The sequence below is a fragment of the Sitophilus oryzae genome, unplaced genomic scaffold, assembly GCF_002938485.1.
Source record: "Sitophilus oryzae breed Bouriz unplaced genomic scaffold, Soryzae_2.0 scaffold_1745_pilon_pilon, whole genome shotgun sequence".
NCBI classification, from domain to species: Eukaryota; Metazoa; Arthropoda; class Insecta; order Coleoptera; family Curculionidae; genus Sitophilus; species Sitophilus oryzae.
The window spans coordinates 1,673,308-1,693,590 of record NW_022146441.1 but is presented as its reverse complement, the minus strand read 5'-3'; the positions used below and the strand labels follow the sequence as shown (position 1 = coordinate 1,693,590).

Genomic DNA, 20,283 nt, shown 5'->3' with positions numbered 1-20,283 from the left:
TATGATAACACACATGCAGCAAACTTCCGTTAGCCTTTTTTTAAAGAATGTATAAGAACCCGTGTTATATTTTATACAGATTTTATTCTATCTAATTGCATAAGCTGCACGAGTCAGTGATATATCTATAAGTGTATATATTTTTAAGAATAATATGCGTAATTTAAAAACATCAAAATATACAACAACGATTGAAATCCCCAGGAGAGCAATGAAAAATATTTTGTCGTGAAGCGTTTAGCAACAATAAAACGTAAAAAAACAAAACACTTTGACGACTATTATTTCGTTATTATTTGCTATTAAATTAATTATACGCAATATGTGTGCGTTCATGTTGTGTCGTTATAGCTAATATAAAAAATACTGGTCTATTTTGAATATATGCCATAGATTAAATATCCTAAATATTTTTCTGTACACATTCTAATTCCTATTGTGTTTTACCCTTTTCTTATGTCTGCTTATGCAGGTCCTTGATAGGATGGGAGCATAGTTCCTTCAGTTTTAGCCTTAGTGCTTTCGCAAATAAAAAGTGTATCTTGCGGCCCAGAGACTCGCAGTGATAATCTTATGTGCTCTGCTATCCAGAATTTTTATCGCAGAATCTTCAGCAAAGGCTAACGGATATGTTCCCGTCATCCCTTCGTGGGACATAGGGCTTCTAAGAGATGTTTCCATCTGATCCTATTCTGAGCTGTCTGTTTGATCTCTCCCCATGTTTTCCCGACCTCTTGGGCTTCAGAGGTTACTGTTCTTCTCCAGGTATTCCTTGGTCTTCAAGTGCCTGTCTAGCGATATCTCTGTGGGGTCTGCGCAAAATGTGCCCAATCAGGCCGCACTTTCTTTTCTTAATTTCGATATCTATTCGATTTTGTGATGTTCTTCTCCACAGTTCTTCGTTGTTAATTTGATTGGGCCAGAAAATTCTCAATATTCTTCGAAGACACTTGTTAACAAACACCTGTAGGCGATCCATGAGACCACGCGTAACCTTCCATGTTTCGCATCCATAAAGCAAAATAGATTTGACATTGCTATTGAAGAGCTGGACTTTAGTTTTTTTGCTATATATAGAGGAGTTCCACACAGGTGTAAGCATGCCAAAAGCTCTTTGTGCCTTCAAAATCCTTTCCTCTATATCTTTCTCTGTGCCCCCATCGCTGTGAACCATACTTCCCAGGTACTGAAGTTCATCAACTCTTTCGATGGCTCGGTTGGAGAGGTATAGATCTTGGTTGTTGGGAGTATTTGACCTCATTTCTTTGGTTTTCGCCACGTTGATTTGAAGACCGACATTATTAGCTTCCTCTTGGAGTATAAGAAGTTTTTGAGACATATCCGAATGTGAATGGGAAAAGATGCATAGATCGTCTGCGTAATCCAGGTCTTCTAGCCTGCTTAAGAGTCCCCATTGTATCCCTAGTGGTTCTTTAAAAAATTTAGTTGGTATCGTTTAATGTTATTTTTACAGATTAATTTATTTAATTGATCTATCAAAACTTATTACGTCCGGAAATATACGTAGTTTAAAAAAAAAGTATTTAAAACCAATTAGTTATCTATGCTTTAATTATTATTATGGAACGCTACACCTGGTCAAAAAAGGTATTTTGATTTAATTATATGTGAGGTACAATTAAAACATACTTTAAATACTGCTGTGGAGTAATCTATCACAGTATTTTTGATAGTGTTACTTTTCTAATATGATGTTTATTTAAATACATCGGTATCCAAAAATAACCAGAAATAACAAAAACAAAATAAAAACACTAAATCACCACAATACACCAAAACACTTTTACACTGGACGCGCGTTTCGCTAACCATGTTAGCATCATCAGCAGATGATTATAAACTAAAGTATAATCTACAAGTTGAGCTCAGTGGGCACCGAGTGGGCGTGGCAAAAACTAGCCAACCGAGTCAGAGCCCACTGAGCGTAACAGTTAGATTTCCGCCACTAGAGTAGTCGGAACAAAGAACTTGAAGGAATTGGACCGTTGACTCTGTTCATACTATCTTTACATTTATTAATTCTGATGCTTTCATATGCATCTAATTGCCTGTAATTTGAGATTTGTTTAATTAATTTTAAATGATTAAGATCTATACAATGTTCTTTATCAACAATATGTTCGGCAACGCAAGATTTATCCGGTCTACCATATCTTATCTGAGTTAAATGTTCTTTAAATCTAGTTAATATTGATCTTCTAATTTGCCCAACATATTTCTGATTACAATCTTTACAAGAGATTTCATAAATACCCGACCTTTCCAGTGGAGGTGTTTGTTTGTTGTGAGGACTTTTCAAGTGGAGAAAGATACGTCTAAATATTTTTCGATACCGTTTGATAGAGAGTTATCCCGTGGTCTAAAAGGACTTTTTAAGAATGTCAATTATAAACTTGTGTATAGTGCTAATAATAAATTACAACAATTATTAGGTAATCCAAAAGATAAAACACCTCCACTGGAAAGGTCCAGTGAAGGTCCAATTCCTTCAAGTTCTTTGTTTCTACTACTCTAGTGGCGGAAATCTAACTGTTACGCTCAGTGGGCTCTGACTCGGTTGGCTAGTTTTTGCCACGCCCACTCAGTGCCCACTGAGCGAGTATATAAACGCTCAACTTGTAGGTTGTACTTTAGTTTATAATCATCTGCTGATGATGCTAACATGGTTAGCGAAACGCGCGTCCAGTGTAAAAGTAAAAGTGTTTTGGTGTATTGTGGTGATTTAGTGTTTTTATTTTGCTGTGTAACACTAGAGGTTCCAACCCTCAATTGTAACCAGAAATAAGTTTTTAAAAATTTTAAAATACTCGAAATTTGGTGATTTTTTCCAAGATCTGGAATTTTTTGTGAAGTTGAAGGAATATGAAGGTTTTTTAAGGCTCCGTTGTGTGTGAAGTAGACCTGTGTCTCCACTGTAGGTACTTTAGAATTTAAAAATATGCAATAAAAAATATAGTTCAATTTTTTAGGACAGCCTGTATAAGTCGTCCCCACTAAACCATCTCTCCAGTCTGACGCGTTTCTCAACTGACCGATATAAACCGAAAGTACGACCGGAGGATCTTTAGAAACCGATTTAACTCGCACGGTACTGACGGTACGACCGCATTCAGCATTAAAACGAACAACATATAGACTGTCAGACGGTACTATCTCATATACAGACGAACTTTTCGTGTATTTCGCAAAGACTTGATTATTTCAGTGATTTTTCCCTTGTTTTATTCAGCACTCAGCAATACACAAGCCAGCAGAATGGGATCCAGTCAATCAGCATTAAATTTTGGAGCGGGACCTGCCAAACTACCTAGAGAAGTAAGTTTGTTTAGATGTTTTTTTTAAACTAACACTTATTTTTATTTTCTTAATTCTTTGAAGACTTACTCTGCTTTGGAGGATGCCTGATAAACAATTCTTGTTTCTATCTATTTATATATTAATTATTACTATGATTTTAAGTCAATTTCTAATATAATAATTGACTGTCATCGATTATTATTTCAAAGGCTACTGTAACATCGTTTTTTCGAATGGTAAAAAGGACGATTTCGATGCTTAACATCCAAAAAATGACTGAAAATAAATGACTACTTTTGAACTAAAATGACAGACACAACAGTCGCTGTTGTATATTCTGCAACCCATAACTTGGTACCATTTCCAATATATTTTATATACCGTCAGTGAGTTAAGAAGCTCTTAACTCACGCATTTTGAGTGAGTTAAGAGCTTCTTAACTCACGCATTTTCATTACCGCACTCCTTGTTTAGATGACTACCAAAGAGAAAAAAAATATTTTGTAAAACATTTATTTTGCACTAAATTGGAAAAATATGTTATGAGTAGGTACCTATTCATTTCCATAGTTGTGTACTTTTTTTCGGTGCACGCTTGGCTATCGGACGAGATGGTTATTTCTTGTTTCGGATAGTTAGTATCTAAGATAAGTTGTACGCATCTTTAGATAGTGCAGTTTTCTGCCTGTAGGATGCTGAGATAAGCGCCCATTTTTTTTGATGGGATATAATATTACAGTAGAACTCACTGCCAGAATTTCTTTAAAAATTTCAAAATACTGACTCTTCCTTCTTTATTCATATTTGAATCCGTTTGCTTAATCCGCAAGCACATATCTGCTATTCCCGAAAGGCCACCTCAAACTATCCACTTAGGAATGCGGAGCACGATCTTTATCTGCCAACCCCGAGCTCAGAACTAGAAGGCTCAATACTGTACAATAGAGGTGGGAATTCTAGTTCCTTGAGAGGAAGTGCAATACAAACTGTCGTTCTCCTTGGAGCCTCCGCGGCGTATGAGAGGCGCCAACCTGTATAAAAATAGGATACTATAAATTTCACACATCAATCGCGTGTAATATTTTTAATTACCTATTTAAAATAATTAATACTTAAGTCAATCATTTTAAGATAAAAAAAAATTGTGATATCGTCCAATAACATAAAAAAGAAATTAGTATAAGCAAATTCGGATTATCAAGTTCACTGTTAATGGGTAATAAACTCCAAGGTAAATTGGTTGATAAAAACAAACGGTATAATTGATATTTAATAAAAATGATTTTTATACATCGCAAAAATCAAGTACCTACCTATCTATTTTACTAGGTACACAAATTTCAAGTTTAGAACATGACTAGCTTGGAAGGTTTTTTCCATTTCATTACTTAGTAAATATATACAGAGTGGTCGTTTTTTTATTTGTTAAACATAATATCTAGTCAATTTTTTATGTTTATTTGAATTTAGGCTGATTAGTAGGTATTTTCTGTGTAATATTTTAATAATTAATAATTAGTAGGTAGTTACCCTCACTCAGAGGCTTTGGCCCATTGCGATACCCCTGTATTATCGTACCAAACCTTTCTCTCATACTTTCTTTGCGTTAAAGCACTTCCAGCTCTTGGCAAAGTTCCCGATGTCGCTCATATTTGCTTCTACTGACTTCCAAAAAATGTTTTTCATCACATCAAGTTATGGAGGTGAATAAAATCTATTAAGCTCTATTATTCTAATTGGCGAAAATATAAAATGTTATGTTGGTACCACAGATAACTATATTTGACAATAAGCTTCATAAAAAGCTTAAAGAAATAATAAATTTTAAATTAATTAACGTTCGGGTTTGTTTTTTATTGATGCCCTCTATGTGTTAATTATTTTTATGTTTCTTTATGTTTCTTCTTTACGTGCCGTCTCTTTCGTGGAGGTTGGCGATCACATTGGCAAAATCTTCACGATTCTCGGCTTTCCTTATGAGTTCTTCAAAAGTTAGGTGAGTCCAGTTTCTGATGTTTCTCAACCAAGATAGTTTCTTCCTGTCGAGACCTCTCTTTCCTTCAATCTTACCCTTAACTATCAATTGTAAGACGTGGTATTTTTCATTTCTCAATATATGCCCTAAGTATGATGTTTTTCTTATTTTTATTATATTGAGCAATTCTCTCTCTCTCTTTGCCTATTCTGTTGTAGACTTCGGTATTTGTGATATGGGCTGTCCATGGAATTTTAAGCATTCTTCGATATATCCATGTTTCGAACGATTCGAGGCGATTCATCTCTTGAACTTTCAGTGTCCATGTTTCTGCTCCGAATAATAGGATTGACCAAACATAACACTTAACGAGCCTAGTTCTCAACTCTAGGTCCAATCTCGGGTTCTGGAAGACGTTCTTCATTTTTAAAAATGCATTTCTCGCTTGTTCTATTCTGGTTTTTATTTCCACGTCGTTGTTCAAGGTGTTAACTATCCAGGACCCCAAATATTTGAACTTGTAGACCTGTTCTAAGGTATTGCCCTCTATTTTAATAGGAATTGGTACATTTTGGTTCTTTCCAAATATCATGACTTTAGTTTTAAGAGAATTGATCTTCATCCCGTATTTCTTACAGGAGCCTTTAAGTCGTTCCACTAAACTCTGGAGACCAGTATCAGAATCGGCAATAAGAACTGTGTCATCGGCAAATCTAATGTTGTTAATGACTTCGCCGTTGACTTTAATACCGCAATCTGTTGAAGAGAAAGCTTCCCGAAAAATTGCCTCAGAATAAACATTAAATAACGAAGGAGACAGCACACATCCCTGTCTTGTTGCCAATATATATTTTTCAGAAGTGTTACATCTTTGCTGTCAACTCCCAACTCATACAACATTTCGATGAGTCTCGTATGTTTGACTCTATCGAATGCTTTTTCGAAATCTACGAAACACACATACATTGGTTTTTGTTGGTCTGTACACTTCTGCGCCATCAATTGTAAACAGAATGAGGCCTCTCGTGTTCCCAATCCACTCTTAAACCCAAACTGTTCATAGCCGCTTTCTTGCTCACACTTCTTATAAATTCTGTTATGTATTATTTTAAGTAACACTTTCAGTGCGTGACTCATTAAACTAATAAGTCTGTAGTCACTGAGATGTCGAGCTGATGTTTTTTTCGGAAGCGGTACAAAAGTTGAGTGTAGACAGTCATCAGGTACTTTTCCTCTATCATAGATCTTGTTAAAAAGCCTAGTCAGTATATCTACGTTCTCTTCTGATATTAATTTAAGTATTTCTGGATATATATTGTCAGGGCCTGGACTTTTGTTGTTTTTAAGTTGTTTAATTGCCTGCAATACTTCACTATTGAGAATTTCTGGTCCTTGATCAACCGTTGGTCTTACTGTTGGTTCTTTATGTTATGTTCTTTAAAATCAAAGAAGCGATTGCCATACATTACTAACATCTACAGATGCATGAGCAATAGGTACATTTATTTTTATTAGATTGTATTAAAAAAGCCTCTTTTATTTTTCTTTTAGAGGCACTCGCTTCTCTCATTATAATTTTGGCGTTATTAAAGTTTATTCTGTGCCCTGTGTCCCAAGAATGCTGACAAATCTTAGATTTGTGAAAATCTCCCTTTCTTAAATAATTTTTATGTTCATTAATTCTAACATTTAAGGGTCTAGATGTTTCACCAATTTAAAATTTATCGCATTCACATGGTATTTGGTATATTACATTTTTTGTTGGTTGTTCTGTATTCATTGGTTTATTATGTGATAAAATGGATCTAAGCGTATTTTGTGTTTTGAAAGATGTTCGTATGTTATATTGTTTTCCTATCCTTTTTATTTTTTCCGAAACGCCTCGTATGTATGGAATTGTAAGTTGTATGTATTGTGTAATTGTGTATTGTTATCATTGTGTCTATGATTTGGGGCTTGTATTTCATTTAATGTTTTGTCAATAAAATATGGTCGATAGTTTTTTATTTTAAAATCCGTAAAATCTCTATATTTTACCGAAAATGATCTCTTATAATCAATTTAAACGACCTCTCATCACGATATATCTTTGTATCCGACTAAATTTTTTCAATGTATCCATTTTTTTCCAGGTTTTAACCGAAGTCCAGTCGGAACTTCTCTCATACCAGAACAGCGGCATGAGTCTGATGGAGATGAGCCACAGATCAAAAGAATACTCGAAAATAAACAAAAGTGCACAGGACCTGATCAGAGAACTTTTGTAAGTACTTACAAAGAAATAATAATGTGATAACACCGATGTAAAATCAAAATCAGTCAAGGTTAATGAGGTTGAGATAATGAGGATAATTTTTAACGTGCGTGAGAATTTTGAAGTTTAAAAAATGATTCACCTCTCATGACATTGAACCTCTTACTATCAAAAGATAAGATAGTTTTAAAATGTAGCATGAAATTGCTTTATACAAGTACTGGCGTGTACCCGCGACTTCGTTCGCGTCGAATTAATCATTTGTAATGGTGATGATAAAGCGAAGCAAGAATTTCCATTAACATACAAACTGGATACAATTCTCTCACATTTATGTCAGCATGAGAAAAAACAATATGGCGATATTATTATATAACTTGGTAATATTTGAGGGGTATTGGTTTCATCTCGTTGGAATTTGACTTTCGAAAAATCCGTTTGCCAAAAATAAACTCTTTACGTCAAGCAGTTTAAGCAAAATCGTGGTTGATCAATTACCCAACTTTTTGAAACACCCTGTATGATTTTTTTTTAAATTTCAAAATATGTAAAAAACAAAATAAATTATGCGCGTCCAAACATTTTTCCGAAAGACTAACCGTTTTTTAAATAACAAATATTGTAATATTTGAGGGGCGTTTTCACCCTCTTGGAATTTGAGATTCGAGAAACCCCTCCTTATCGAACCTCTACACCCCACAGTCAATCCGTTTGCCAAAAATCAGCTTTAAACGTCAAGCAGTTTAAACAGAATCGTGATTACTCAATGGTCATATTTTATGAAACACCCTGTATATTTTTTAAAAAAATATTAAAATATGTAAAACAACAAAATAAAATATACGGGTTTAAGAGTTTTTCCGAAAAACTCACCGGTTTTTAAATAAATAAATATTCTAATATTTGAGGGGTGGTTTCACCCCCTTAGAATTCGAATTTCGAAAAATCCTTTCTTATCGAACCTCTACACCCTAGAATCAACCTGTATGCCAAAATTGAGCTTCTTAGTTCAGTGGTTTGAGCAGGATCGTGATTAATCAGTGAGTCAGTCACATAAGGATTTTATATTTTAGTATAGATTAATACAATAATTATTTTAAATTACTATTACATTTTTGAGGATTTTTTTTTGTAATATTTCTCACTCATTAATCGTACTGTAAATTTGCGTTAAATACAGGGTGAGCATTAAATAAGTGCAAAATATGTTCAGGGCTAGTAGATCTCGCTAAAAGAAACTTATTTTCTCTTTTTTCTTTATTGTTTTCAAATAAGTCCAAAATAATCGAATTGTTTTATTTTGAAAATTTAACAAAAAATTTTTGCTTATATTTTGAAAACCACCGTTCTTTCCATATTATCAAAATATTATGTTTTTTGATTAAGAATTTTAAAAAAATCCAAACTTTTTTCGAAAAGTACAAAATTTTCAAAAAAATATGTTGCGAAAAAAACCTCATACATGGTGTCCCAGAAATAAGTGCAAGTATTTTAACTGGTAGTATATTTCGGCCTCAGAAACACGCCTATGAGCTTTTTTTTTCGGGAAAAAAAATTATGAAAATTTGGAATTTTTCGAAAAAAATGTTGGACAGTTTTTTAGTTTTCAATTAAAAAACATAATTTTTTGATAATATGGCAACATAGGCAGTAGATTAAATTTACATGAAAGAAAATCCAGAAAAGATCCAGTGGCTCTCAAAATTTAGGCAAAAAAGCATTTTTTGTTTAAATTTTCAAAGTAAAATAACTCCGTTATTTTGGACTTATTTGAAAAATGGTAAAGAGAAAAAATGTTTCTTTTGACCAGATCTACCACCCTTTAAAATACTTGCACTTATTTCTGGGACACCCTGTATAAACGATACCATTAAACTTTTAGTTACGTAATCGAGGGCACGATTTTTAAATTCATTGTTGCCAACTATGGACATACTCGGCGCCAGACTGACTAACTGGAATTTAAATTTCCCGCTTGGGATTCAGGTGGTAGCTCTGCTGGAAAAAACGTCAAGTTGCCACATTTATTTATTTATTTCCTGACATTGTCATTCGTTTTGACACTTTAGTTTTGTATTACGAGTTTGTGGTTTAAATGAATTGTGCTGTGATAATTTCCCAACTAGCAAATATAGTTCCCAGTCCTTTTTAAAATGTCACTGCCCCTAAAGTATAGTTCCTAGACCCAATCTGCCACTTAAAATGTTACTCTATAAGGAATAGTCACTTTGAAGTATATTTCGAGAGTGACCGGTTAGTCCCTACCTACCATAAAAGTGGAAAAAAACACCCCGATTGCAAGTCGCAAACATGTAATTTAAAGAAGTGGTTGGAACTACCCGAATCTTCGAATATGACACCATAAAAGACCAAAAACTTTATAGTAACTTTTCAAAGTAGGGGTTACCAACAAGTGCTACCATAATGCCTCCATTAAGTTTTTGTTACTTTATAGTAACAATTTAAGTTACGGGGTAGTCGCGGCCACAACACCTAGTTACTTCTAATTTATAGTAGCATTGAAAGTAGCAAAATGGTTACTGCTACCTTCCTAGGTCACTATAAAGTAGCCGTCGCACATCCATTGCCACTAAAAAGTCACGGGGGTCAAAAACGGCTACTTTATAGTGACCGTAACTTAATATACCCTAATAAATATAATTGCGTCAGATTGCATAGTGTGCTGCTCTGTTTTAATGTTTTCTTTTACTTGCTTTTAAGCTGTATTAAAATTTTGTAAAATCCCTAAGGTGAATAAAAAGAAATTTAGAATATCTAGTACTTTCTATCGAAGAATTAAACAAAATGAATCACTGCGAGCCGATGCATCAACATCAGAAACAAAAACTACATCTTTCTATAGTCCTACTGATGAACATCATAAATCAGTTAGTGACTGAGACATTTTTGAAGCTGTTTCTGTAGATGAGTGTAGTGTTAGTTCATCTGAAACTGAATCTCAGAGGAGAACTAATTTGAGAACCAATAACAATATGAAACAAGAGCTAAAAGAGTGGGCGTTAAAATACTCTATACCTCTTGTAGCTCTGAATAATATAGAAACACTTATAATAGAAAATGCACAATAAATAAAAAATAACTTCAAAGGACAAGGCGGAACGTTATAGTGGCACCAATGGAATGTATAGTCGCCACCACCACGATCAGTGTAGCAACGCTCCAATTAAGTGGTAATTTGGTGGCGCAGGGAACATTCTTGGAAAAATCACTTTATGGTTCCAAAGAATCGTTGACCATGTAGTTCCAAAAAAGTTATTGTTTCTATAAAGTCGCCTTTGGATAGCTACAATTGTCACTTTATCAATCCGAAGATTTTAAAGGTTCAAACGGGTAGGGTTGGCCTAATATGTTATTGTTCCCGGTACTTTGTGGAAGCATATGGGACTATACAGTATTTTTCGGATTAAACGGCCATATTTTTTTCATGAATTTTTAGACGAACAGCCAAATGGCTCAAACATTATGCGTTTTTAAGCTAAATATACCTAGATTAAAGCTTTTTTCTTTAGTTATTTTGTTATTTCTGACGGTGGACTAATATTTTAAAATTTGACCCCGGTTTCAAGCAAATTATTATTATTTTTTAATTACAAACATGAGTTTTTATTGCAAATAATATAATAATTTGAAATATTTTGAGAGGCGCTCGAAAATTTTGTTATATAAACCCACTATTTTATTCAGTAAAGTTGATTGCGTTCTAGAATTTACCTAAAAAAGGCGTTAAAATCGCACGGTAAATAACAAATTAAATAACGAAAAAATAATAATGGCTTCCATAATTATTTTCCATCATGACATTTATTTTATGAAATGTGAAATTGCATGAAGAGGTCGCTGCGAATAAAGTTCAACAGTTTAACGAAAGTTCCACATGTCGGTGGCTAACACTTGGCTGCCACGAACCCGCGACTAGGCAGTTTCGTAACGGATAAGTCGCATTCACCAGTAGGCTACTTTATAGTAACACATCATAGTAACTCTTTTAGTGGCAAAAACTACCCAAGACACTACCCGGCTACTCAAAATCTTTCCCCATTTTGGTCGCAGTTACTTAGCCGCTACGAATATACGACGTAGCCGCCGATGGTAACCGCCCACTTTGTAGTGGCTTTGATAGTGGCAGTTACGTATCTGCCACTATAAATGCTAGTTGGGTTAAGCTTAAACATTTTTACTAGCAGACCTTGCAGTCAAACATCTTTTAGTGCAAAGTGTACAAGATAGCTTAATAGCCGTAAAAACCTCATCGCAACCTTTTTAGAATATTTTGAACGGGAAAGCGGTAGTAATGGCCCTTTGTGTACCTTAAGTTCTGTTAAGGAGGTGAGATTTGTTGATGGTAAATAACAACTGTTTATATATTTATAATTAATTTATTTTTGTTTCCTAAAATATTCTGATTAAAAGAAAATATGTAAAAGTGATCAACGCGGTGCCGGTCAAGCTTAATCACGTGACTAAAAGTTTATTTGGTATGATCCAAGAACGGTAAACTAATAGGATTGCTCATCCTCATAAAGGTACATTCAGGCTGAGAGCGACGAGCATCGCGTCGCGTTTGCGTCGCGTCCGCCCCATTGAACTCGAACCCCGACGCTCAACGGACGCTAGCGCATCGCCAAACGCGACGCTGTCTGCCCGAACGGTCTAATTTAAGTTAAGTGAACTGATTCCATTTCGACACGCGGACGCGACGCTCGACGCTCTCAGACTGAATGTACCTTTTAAGACGTACGTTCGCCTCTTCCCGCGCTTCAGCTGACAGTTGTGACGTCATTATAGTCCTTGTCATGATAGTGTGTATTATTAGTTGCCTATGGTAAACTTATAAAAATAACAGCTGAGAAATTTTGAGTTAATTATTTTGTCAATTTTAGATGGGAAAAAGGTATTTTTAAAGTTTTTAGAGCTATAGAGTGTATAAATACTTAATTATTTTAAAGCAAAATATGGAAGTACTTTAAAAAGAATGCTTGCAAAAGGTGATGCTGGGAACTGCTGTTCTTAAAAATACATTATACGAGTATTTAATACGATTTATACAGTTAATTTTCTATACTGCATACATATAAGGTGCTTAAATCTAATAACCATGACCACAATGACGTTACAAAGCGAGGAGTTTTCGCATGTACCTGGCTGACACTTTCGGCTAAATGAGCAGTCCTATTAGGTTAACTGTTCTTGGGTATGATCTATAGCCGTCGTTAAAACTCTTGTAGACTTTTGTAGTACTATTAAAGTGAGATTATTATCCTTTTCAGAAATGTTCCAGACAACTACAGAATCCTCTTCATCCAAGGCGGAGGTTTAGGTGCTTTCGCTGCGGTCGCCATGAACTTTATGGGTGCTACCGGTACCGCAGACTACGCAGTTACCGGTACTTGGTCGTCCAAAGCTGCCAAAGAGGCCGAGAAATACGGAAGTGTGAATCTAGTGTTCCCCAAAGCGGACAAACCCGGGAAGATTCCAGACCAATCGACTTGGACGCTGAACCCGAATGCTTCCTACTTTTACTACTGTGATAACGAGACTGTGGATGGTGTTGAATTCCCTTATATCCCTGACACTAACGGAGTTCCAATAGTAACAGATATGTCATCGAATATCATGACCCGAAAATTTGATGTTTCCAAGGTACGGTATCATGCTACGGCCTGCTTGGAAAAAAGTCCGGAAGTTTTGAAACTTTGCAGGTTTATAGGTTTTGGGGTCCCTAACTAAAATCCATAAAATGCACATTTCCAAACTTCAGCAAAATCGGTATTTTGTGAATATCTCGAAAACTATGCGTTTTTCGCGAAAATTTGAGGAGAGCAAAATTAAAGAGAATAAAATTTCCTATAAAAAAGGTGTTATGAAAATTTTCGCTAGTCAACCGTTTAGACACAAAATCCCTAGAAATTTTACAATTTTGCGTAAAATATAATATATTATGTGTCGTCGATTTTCGGAAATCAAATGTCGATTAGGGTTCATTAAAACTAGTTTTAGTTTAGTTTCTTCAATTTTGTCACGAAACAGTAGCGTATCATTAATTCGCTCATTAATTTATGAATAATTAATTGTCGTGCTGGACAGCATTCATTGCGAACTTACCACCAAGTTCAGCATTGGTCTGGTTGTACCAAAGATGCCGAAGAATGGGATTGGAAGAAAACAAAAACAGGCATTACTCCAGTCACAACGTTGAAAAATCCAGCTCCAAAATCCCTGTTGGCATTTTTATCCTGTAAATGCAAAACCAACAACTATGGTAATGCCTGCGGATGCAGAAAAGCAGGATTAAAATGTTCAATGATTTGTGCATACTGCAATGGGAAATCCTGTGACAACGTCACTAAAGTGTGTGGACTTGCCTGTAGATATCCCTCTGGCGGATGAAGATGAAGAGTTGGACGTATTAAGAGACCACCCTGATGAGCCCAGCACAGCAGACACGATCGATTTTGACATCAATGAGCCCGATCCGTCGGGCTTGTGCAGATAAGTTAAAGTTTTAAATTTATCTAGTGGAGTAGGCCTCCGGGGAGACCACGTTAAAATAAACGCGCCATATACTTTACCTCTTGGATGGTGTGGAAACAAGTACACATTTTCAATAATCAAAATTAATTATTCATAAATTAATGAGCGAATTAATGATACGCCACTGTTTTATGACAAAATTAAAGAAACTAAACTAAAACTAGTTTTAGTGAACCCTAATCGACATTTGATTTCGGAAAATCGACTATACATAATATATCATATTTTCCGCAAAATTGTAAAATTTCCAGGGATTTTGTGCCTAAACGGTTGAGTTTAGCGGAAATTCTCATAAAACCGTTTTTATAGGAAATTTTATTCTCTTTAATTTTGCTCTCCTCAAATTTTTGCGAAAAACGCATAGTTTTCAAGATATTCACAAAATACCGATTTTGGGCGCCATCTTGGCAATATGGCGGCGCCGGCGGTAAGTCCTGGAAATGTGCATTTTATGGATTTTAGTTAGGGACCCCAAAACCTATAAACCTGCAAAGTTGCAAAACTTCCGGACTTTTTTCCAAGCAAAAATAAATAAGGATAGTAAAGACTTTGAGAGCCTGTCAAGATAGTACAACGGCAACAACACAAAGAATGCTGTAAACAATCAGCATCATTTTCAGCTTATTCAACCATTTCCAATTATGGTGTAGCCTCCATCACATATTTAGATACTCTCTTTGTAGTTGTGCCCATTCTTGTCTATTGTTGGCAATGCGGGCCCAAGTTATCCCTGCTAATATCCATTGTGGTACCATTGGTGGTACTTTACTAATAAAACAAATAAGCTTCACGTCGTAAAAAAAAACAAAAAAAAAAGGACAAGGAACAAAGAAAAAACTATTTAAACTATTTTTTTATCTTATTATTTTTATTTAATGACCCTAATATATATTTTTTAGTTTAAACGCTCTGTATATTGTTACAGTTTGGCTGTATATTCGGCGGAGCCCAAAAAAACATCGGACCTGCCGGCGCAGTGGTGGTCATTGTAAGGGAGGACTTATTGGGAAAAGCCATGAAAATATGCCCGACAGTATTCAATTTCACTCAAGTATCCAAAGAAAATTCCGTCCTAAACACACCTTCAACCTTTTCGTAAGTAACCCATTTTTTTAAATAAAAAAAAAGGATTTCTCAATTTTTATTTTTCAATATTGTTACGGATTCAGTGGGTCCACTAATTTAAACTCACGATAAAATACTTAACTAATTTATTTTTCTTTTAATTTACACACAATTAACTACTTATAAAATTTCTTCGCCAAATTGTCCGATTCGCAATATTTAAACGCGGTATTATCAAATTCAAAACTTCTAACTTCAAAACATAGATAAAAGACTTATACTATTAAATAGATAGGCAACTTATAATACATTTCAATTTTATTATACAAGGGCGCCTCTGGTAGATAGAGGAAGAAATACTAATGGAAGAGAGGGGTGCGGAGAAGGGGGGTTGTTTTAGTTAATTTAAAATAAATTTAGACATACATGTAAGAACACTTTGTGTGCTTTTAATTAGGTCGAACATATTATAAACGATAAATCAACTGAATTAAAAGCATACAAAGTGTTCCTATATGTCGGATATTAATTAAAAAATATATTAAAAATACTAGAAATAGTATATATTAAGTTGTTACAGTTATAATTTAATCTTTGGCGGTTTTCAGCAAATAGCAGGCAGTTTTACATAATTTTCCTCCCTTTGAAGTGAATTGGAAACGGCTAGGTATATAATTTTGGTGTAGGCAAGATTCCCAGTTTGTTTCCGTTTGGGACCTGAAATAATAAAAACAAATTAAATCAGATGTAATCATCTGCTGATCATGCTAATATAAAACGCGCGTCCTTAATTCCTTACATGCACCGTAAAAAAAATAAATAACTGCAATAGTGATGTACTACGTAGTTATTTAGTGCAAGTAGCATTTATTAGCAGTACTAATCTATAACTGTAAGTAGATATGTTTAATTTACTTACCATTGTATCCTTCGGAAACCAGGTGTACAACAATTAAACTCCATGATAAAAAATAATTAAGAGTTATTACAAAACACAAATTGTCCCACCATTTTTAAAAAACATTGTCTAAAACAGAATACTGGCAAAAAATCTGAAGGAATTTAATTTTACAATAATTCGACAAATCAAAACGAAATCAAACCGTAAAATCACAACAAAAGCGTCTCTGAGTGACAGTTAAAAATCAAATTTTATTATTGTCAGATATTGACATTTGCATTGTTAATATTGTCAGTTTTAATATTTTACGCCTCTGCATCTTGGAGGAAAAACTATTTTTAATGAACTGTCATTTTCATTTAAGTTTCCCAGCCATGCTTCAAAACTTCAACTGTTCCAATTGCCGATTACGCGGGCTTATATACTCTACTGACTGTTTCTCGAACCTTCTACAATTTTCGGAGAGCGTTCTACTTCTTACTGGAAAATTCTACTGCTGCCCGATTCGCTTTGGCACTTAGCTAAGAGATGGCGCTTCAACAAAAACGTCTTTCACTTTCTGGCGAATTCGTTAGGTTTCTCAATACACGTAGGCAACCAGCAATACAGTTTAGCACCACATACACCTTGACAATATTTTAATACCCTACGCCTCTGTATTTATACAGGGTCCGGCAATAGTGCGTCGGGCATCTGTAGCTCCTACAATAAATAACTTAGGAATTTTGTATAAGTGCCAACTGGTGCCAACCTAAAGTATATGTTAGGAAATGTATTTCAGGAAAATATTTTAACTTCTATAGGGTAGCTAAAAAAAGTGAGTGGATCGGGATATTTTTTTTAAATGGAACACCCTGTAAAATACGAGAGAAAAATCATTGGGCTTTGATAAAAGTTTACTGTGAGTTTACTGTGTTATATAATACCGTATGATCGAAAAAAAATGGCGTCCAGTTGGCTGGGAAATGACGATCAATGACATTTCCCATATAAATTTACATATAAAATGGCAGCGATCTTCATTTCATAGCCATCGTTGACGCCGTTTTTTCTCGATCATACGGTACCTGTCATCATTGACATAAATTAAACATGTTGACTAAACAGTTATTAGACTGAATAAATTTTTGACTGAAATCAAAAATTTGAAATGCTTTTGTGCCAAAAGTTCAACAGAAACAGTTTTATCGTCATTTTTTCGAAGAAAAATTTATAATTTATTTAAAAAAATAAAAAGGTTCCAAATTTACCATTTCAGTCAAATAACTATCTACTCAACATGTTTATTTTTTGTCAATAATCCATTCTAAATAGGTATCTTCAGAACGGTTGCTCGTAGCGTTTTTTCCGACAGACATTTTTTACGTAAAAAATCACGGAAATGTATATTTTTTCACTCGGTAGTTTTATACTCCCAGAAAAAAAGCTCCCAGTTTCATCCAAATATTAACGTTACTTCAGAAATTATTTGTAAAAAATCGAAATAAAAATAAAACTTCAACATCCTGTATCTCCGAAACTAAGCTTTTTAGGACATACATTTATACGAACTTTTTACTTATTTTTATCTGCGGAAAGTTTCCGGAATATACACACACCGGAAAAATCTAGGGATATAATTTCATTAAAGTTAAAAATAAATGTTTTGAATAAACAACCACATATTTATAGGCCGATTCTTTCTACTTCGATTGAAACGAAGTAGTCACAGTAGTTATTTCTAAATTTGGGATATTTGCAGAAGTGTTTGTGCATTTTTTGTCAAATGTATAAAAAGCACCTAGTATCAATTGTTCGAATTTAACCTGTACTGGCTATGTTTTTATGATAACTGGCCAGAATTCATTCAAATAACTCTGTTTAGTATTAAACGACATTATGGAGCGTAGACATCTTAACAGAGACGATATGCTAAGGGCCATGGGTATGCTCGAAGCTGGAATGCGCCAAATCGACGTAGCTAGAGCATTAAATACAACGCAAAGTGTAATATCGCGATTAAGTGCACGCTACCGTGAAAGTGGTGATGTTGCTGAAAGGCACACAGGGCGACCTCCCATTACTACCCCTCAGCAAGATCAATTTTTAAAATTAAATGCTCGACGCCGACCGACTCTTACAGCACCAGAGCTTAGTTTAATTCTCCAGGAAACACATAATGTAACCGTTAGTCCTGACACTGTTCGCAATAGATTAAGAGAGGTCAACTTAAGAAGCAGACGCCCCTGGAGAGCTCAACCCTTAACGAGAGGTAATCGAGAGGTACAATAATTGTGGGCTCAAGATCATGTTCAGTGGTTGAATGAACAATGGGCCAATGTTCTCTTCACGGATGAGTCACGCTTTGGAATTCATCCGGATTCGAGAAGGCTTAGGGTATGGAGAGAACCGGGAAATCTTATTCGGTTGGATCATGTTCAGGAAGTGCACCCTTATCAAGGTGGAACAGTTATAGTCTGGGGAGGAGTCCAGTTAGACCAAAAAACCGATCTCGTTTTTCTTGAAAGGTTTCTAACAGGAATCACATATCGTGATTTAATTCTTGAGCCTGTCGTGTTACCATATGCCAATGATTTTGGGAGAAACTTCATTCTCATGCATGACAATGCATGGCCTCATACAGCCAGAGTGGTAAGTGAGTTTATCAATGCTCATCAATTAAACATCTTACCCTGGCCGGCACAATCTCCTGACCTCAACCCCATCGAGCACGTATGGGACGCGGTACAAAGAAGAATTTTGAGAATGGACTCGTAGGGATTTGATCAGGGGGGGTACTGATCAGGAGCATGGAGAGACGATGTAGGGCTGTAATGAACAGTAGAGGAGGCCATACCCTTTATTAAGTAAAAATGGTTTTATCTTTTTTTTTTAATTCACAGTTTAGAATAAAAAAAAAAAGTGTGTATTTTTTTGAGTTCAATAAAAATCAAGGTAAATTTGAAAAATTCGGTAAATTTCGCATTTTTGTTTCCAATACGTCCTGTAAACTATTTGTTTATTTTAATTTTATTATATCAGAAATGCAAATAATAAAATTACTGACGATGGCTGGATAAAATTGTAATATCCCTAGACTTTTCCGGTGTGTGTAGTTCGGACCACCCTGTATTTCCCTAATTAAAATTATTTAATGTTCTGTTTCTTTTTTTAGAGTATACGTAATGGAGAAAGTCCTGCAATGGATAAAAAGAAACGACGGCATAGAAGGCATGGAAAAACAATCCCAACGAAAAAGCGGCGTACTCTACGAAACAATCGCCAATTCCAACACGTTCTACAGTTGTCCAATCGACCAGAACTGTCAAAGTAGGATAAACATTCCCTTCAGGGTAGGGGGACCACAGGGGAACGAAGACTTGGAAGAAAAATTCCTACAGGAGGCGGAAAAAAGGTACATGTACCAACTGAAAGGGCACAGGTCGGTTGGAGGCATCAGGGCTTCCCTTTACAACGCCACCTCGTACGAAGACGTGGTACTACTAGTTCGGTTAATGAACGAGTTTCAAATTCAGCACCAAAAGTGAGGAAAATAAGTGAATTCAAACGGTTATCGCATCTCTTATTAAAGTGCTTAAGTTGTTGAATATCTTATTTATTTCCTTCTGAGTATTTCTTCACGATGTATTCCATGTATGTATTTATTTTAAGACTTTGTTAATTTTATTATGTAAAAATATGTGTTTAGGTTAATAAAACGCATATTAAGGTATCGTAAACTAGTTTTATTAAAAAAAAATTGTGTAAATAAATAAATAAATAGTCGTTTATTTCCGACAGGCCGAAGCCCACTTACAGGAAATTCGAAACAATAGGTAAACAAATAAGATTAAAAAATAATACGTAATTACAATATGTTTTAAAAATACTACAATGAAATACAAAAACACAAAAATAATGTATGCAGTATGTGCGTATCTTTGAAGGGAAACTTTTCTTACTAACAGCTATTAAATTGAAGGATATACCGTGCTGGCAACTGTTACTCTTGGGTCGGTATTTACATGTGTGGAAGTAAATAAATAAAAAACAGCCGGTCAACTGCGACAAATCTGCTATATCCCCTTCCACGTCTCTTAGCAATGTGCACAGTTTCTCGATTAATTTCATACATTTGGCAACGTGCTTACTGTTCTCTCTTTGTTCAGTACATTATAAACGCATTGTACTATTCTTACATACGGAAATCTCGACCCAAGACTAACCTTTGTCAGCCCT

General features: G+C 34.9%; 1 protein-coding gene across 1 annotated transcript; it reads left to right on the top strand.

Annotated features, from left to right (window-relative positions):
- Positions 1-3,011: 3,011 nt before the first annotated feature.
- Positions 3,012-19,779, top strand: LOC115881982 (probable phosphoserine aminotransferase). Its single transcript, XM_030899748.1, has 5 exons — positions 3,012-3,336; positions 7,426-7,556; positions 12,836-13,208; positions 15,025-15,194; positions 19,220-19,779. The coding sequence occupies exons 1-5, from the start codon at positions 3,277-3,279 to the stop codon at positions 19,590-19,592; spliced, it is 1,107 nt and encodes a 368-aa protein (XP_030755608.1). The 5' UTR covers positions 3,012-3,276; the 3' UTR covers positions 19,593-19,779.
- Positions 19,780-20,283: the final 504 nt, after the last annotated feature.

Excerpts from the sequence above, each read along its gene's own strand:
- LOC115881982 (XM_030899748.1), top strand. The coding sequence starts at position 3,277 with ATGGGATCCAGTCAATCAGCATTAAATTTTGGAGCGGGACCTGCCAAA. Across the intron at positions 3,337-7,425 it reads CTGCCAAACTACCTAGAGAA|GTTTTAACCGAAGTCCAGTC; the intron begins GTAAGTTTGTTT and ends ATTTTTTTCCAG. Across the intron at positions 7,557-12,835 it reads GACCTGATCAGAGAACTTTT|AAATGTTCCAGACAACTACA; the intron begins GTAAGTACTTAC and ends TATCCTTTTCAG.